Here is a 3,640-nt window from a genome sequence, read left to right on the forward strand (position 1 = left end):
TCATCCCCCATCCCAAGTTCCTGACCATCCCCCAGCCCAAGTTTCTGATCATCCCCCAGCCCAAGTCTCTGATCATCCCCAGCCCACGTCCCTGATCATCCCCCAGCCCAAGCTCCTGACCATCCCCCAGCCCAAGCTCCTGATCATCCCCCAGACCAAGTTTCTGATCATCCCCCAGCCCAAGTTTCTGATCATCCCCCAGCCCAAGTTTCTGATCATCCCCCAGCCCAAGTTCCCGATCATCCCCCAGCACAAGTTCCCGATCAACCCCCAGCCCAAATCCCTGATCATCCCCCAGCCCAAGTCCCTGATCATCCCCCAGCCCAAGTCCCTGATCATCCCCCAGCCCAATTCCCTGATCATCCCCCAGCCCAAGTCGCTGATCATCCCCCAGCCCAAGTTCCTGATCATCCCCCAGGCCAAGTCCCTGATCATCACCCAACCCACGTTCCTGATCATCACCATCCCAAGTTGCCGATCATCCCCCAGCCCAAGTTTATGATCATCCCCCAGCCCAAGTCACTGATCATCCCCCAACCCAAGTCCCTGATCATCCCGCAGCCCAAGTCCCCGATCATCCCCCAGCCCAAGTCCCTGATCATCCCCCAGCCCATGTCCCTGATCATCCTCCAGCCCAAGTCTCTGATCATCACCCAGCCCAAGTTCCTGATCATCACCCAGCCCAAGTCCCGGATCATCACCCAACCCACGTTCCTGATCATCCCCATCCCAAGTTCCTGATCATCCCCCATCCCAAGTTCCTGACCATCCCCCAGCCCAAGTTTCTGATCATCCCCCAGCCCAAGTCACTGATCATCCCCAGCCCACGTCCCTGATCATCCCCCAGCCCAAGCTCCTGACCATCCCCCAGCCCAAGTTCCTGATCATCCCCATCCCAAGATCCTGATCATCCCCCATCCCAAGTTCCTGACCATCCCCCAGCCCAAGTCCCTGATCATCCCCCAGCCCAAGTCCCTGATCATCCCCCAGCCCAAGTCCCTGACCATCCCCCAGCCCAAGTTCCTAATCATCCCCCAGGCCAAGTTCCAGCACATGCACCAGCCCAAGTCCCTGATCATCACCCAACCCACGTTCCTGATCATCCCCATCCCAAGTTCCTGATTATCCCCATCCCAAGTTACTGACCATTCCCCAGCCCAAGTTTCTGATCATCCCCCAGTCCAAGTCCCTGATCATGCCCCAGCCCAAGTCCCTGATATTCCCCCAGCCCAAGTCCCTGATCATCCCCCAGTCCAAATTCCAGATCATCCCTCAGCCTAAGTCCCTGATCATTCCCCAGTCCAAGTCCCTGATCATCCCCCATCCCATGTCCCCGATCATCCCCCAGCCCAAGTTCCCGACCATCCCCCAGCCCAAGTTCCAGATCATCCCCCAGCCCAAATCCCTGATCATCCCCCAGCCCAAGTCCCTGATCATCCCCCAGCCCAAGTCCCTGATCATCCCCCAGCCCAAGTTCCTGATCATCCCCCAGCCCAAGTTCCTGATCATCCCCCAGGCCAAGTCCCTGATCATCACCCAACCCACGTTCCTGATCATCACCATCCCAAGCTCCTGACCATCCCCCAGCCCAAGTTCCTGATCATCCCCCAGACCAAGTTTCTGATCATCCCACAGCCCAAGTTTCTGATCATCCCCCAGCCCAATTTTCTGATCATCCCCCAGCCCAAGTTCCCGATCATCCCCCAGCACAAGTTCCCGATCAACCCCCAGCCCAAATCCCTGATCATCCCCCAGCCCAAGTCCCTGATCATCCCCCAGCCCAAGTCCCTGATCATCCCCCAGCCCAATTCCCTGATCATCCCCCAGCCCAAGTCCCTGATCATCGCCCAGCCCAAGTTCCTGATCATCCCCCAGGCCAAGTCCCTGATCATCACCCAACCCACGTTCCTGATCATCACCATCCCAAGTTGCCGATCATCCCCCAGCCCAAGTTTCTGATCATCCCCCAGCCCAAGTCACTGATCATCCCCCAACCCAAGTCCCTGATCATCCTGCAGCCCAAGTCCCCGATCATCCCCCAGCCCAAGTCCCTGATCATCCCCCAGCCCATGTCCCTGATCATCCTCCAGCCCAAGTCTCTGATCATCCCCCAGCCCAAGTTCCTGATCATCACCCAGCCCATGTCCCCGATCATCCCCCAGCCCAAGTCCCTGATCATCCCCCAGCCCAAGTTCCTGATCATCCCCCAGTCCAAGTTCCTGATCATCCCCCAGGCCAAGTCCCTGATCATCACCCAACCCACGTTCCTGATCATCCCCATCCCAAGTTCCTGATCATCCCCCATCCCAAGTTCCTGACCATTCCCCAGCCCAAGTTTCTGATCATCCCCCAGCCCAAGTCACTGATCATCCCCAGCCCACGTCCCTGATCATCCCCCAGCCCAAGCTCCTGACCATCCCCCAGCCCAAGTTCCTGATCATCCCCATCCCATGTTCCTGATCATCCCCCATCCCAAGTTCCTGACCATCCCCCAGCCCAAGTCCCTGATCATCCCCCAGCCCAAGTCCCTGAACATCCCCCAGACCAAGTCCCTGACCATCCCCCAGCCCAAGTTCCTAATCATCCCCCAGGCCAAGTTCCAGCACATCCACCAGCCCAAGTCCCTGATCATCACCCAACCCACGTTCCTGATCATCCCCATCCCAAGTTGCTGATTATCCCCATCCCAAGTTTCTGACCATTCCCCAGCCCAAGTTTCTGATCATCCCCCAGTCCAAGTCCCTGATCATGCCCCAGCTCAAGTCCCTGATATTCCCCCAGCCCAAGTCCCTGATCATCCCCCAGTCCAAATTCCAGATCATCCCTCAGCCTAAGTCCCTGATCATTCCCCAGTCCAAGTCCCTGATCATCCCCCAGCCCATGTCCCCGATCATCCCCCAGCCCAAGTTCCCGACCATCCCCCAGCCCAAGTTCCCGATCATCCCCCAGCCCAAATCCCTGATCATCCCCCAGCCCAAGTCCCTGATCATCCCCCAGCCCAAGTCCCTGATCATCCCCCAGCCCAAGTTCCTGATCATCCCCCAGCCCAAGTTACTGATCATCCCCCAGGCCAAGTCCCTGATCATCACCCAACCCACGTTCCTGATCATTACCATCCCAAGTTCCCGATCATCCCCCAGCCCAAGTTTCTGATCATCCCCCAGCCCAAGTGCCTGATCATCCCCCAGCCCAAGTTTCTGATCATCCCCCAGCCCAAGTCCCTGATCATCCCCCAGCCCAAGTCCCTGATCATCCCGCAGCCCAAGTCCCCGATCATCCCCCAGCCCAAGTCCCTGATCATCCCCCAGCCCAAGTTCCTGATCATCCCCCAGCCCAAGTTCCTGATCATCCCCCAGGCCAAGTCCCTGATCATCACCCAACCCACGTTCCTGATCATCACCATCCCAAGTTTCCGATCATCCCCCAGCCCAAGTTTCTGATCATCCCCCAGCCCAAGTCCCTGATCATCCCCCAGCCCAAGTCCCTGATCAACCCGCAGCCCAAATCCCCGATCATCCCCCAGCCCAAGTCCCTGATCATCCCCCAGCCCAAGTTCCTGATCATCACGCAGCACAAGTCCCCGATCATCCCCCAGCCCAAGTCCCTGATCATCCCCCAGCACAAGTTCCTGATCATCCCC

The 3,640-nt window shown here is 58.3% G+C and overlaps 1 protein-coding gene across 1 annotated transcript; it reads left to right on the forward strand.

Moving 5' to 3' along the window:
* Window positions 1-2,450: 2,450 nt before the first annotated feature.
* On the forward strand, window positions 2,451-3,440 carry LOC139241861 (small proline-rich protein 3-like). The gene is made up of 2 exons (XM_070870102.1): window positions 2,451-2,667; window positions 3,070-3,440. Exons 1-2 carry the CDS (start codon window positions 2,451-2,453, stop codon window positions 3,438-3,440), a joined length of 588 nt encoding a protein of 195 aa, XP_070726203.1.
* The last annotated feature ends 200 nt before the right edge of the window (window positions 3,441-3,640 follow it).

The sequence above is a fragment of the Pristiophorus japonicus genome, unplaced genomic scaffold, assembly GCF_044704955.1.
Source record: "Pristiophorus japonicus isolate sPriJap1 unplaced genomic scaffold, sPriJap1.hap1 HAP1_SCAFFOLD_114, whole genome shotgun sequence".
Taxonomy (NCBI): Eukaryota; Metazoa; Chordata; class Chondrichthyes; family Pristiophoridae; genus Pristiophorus; species Pristiophorus japonicus.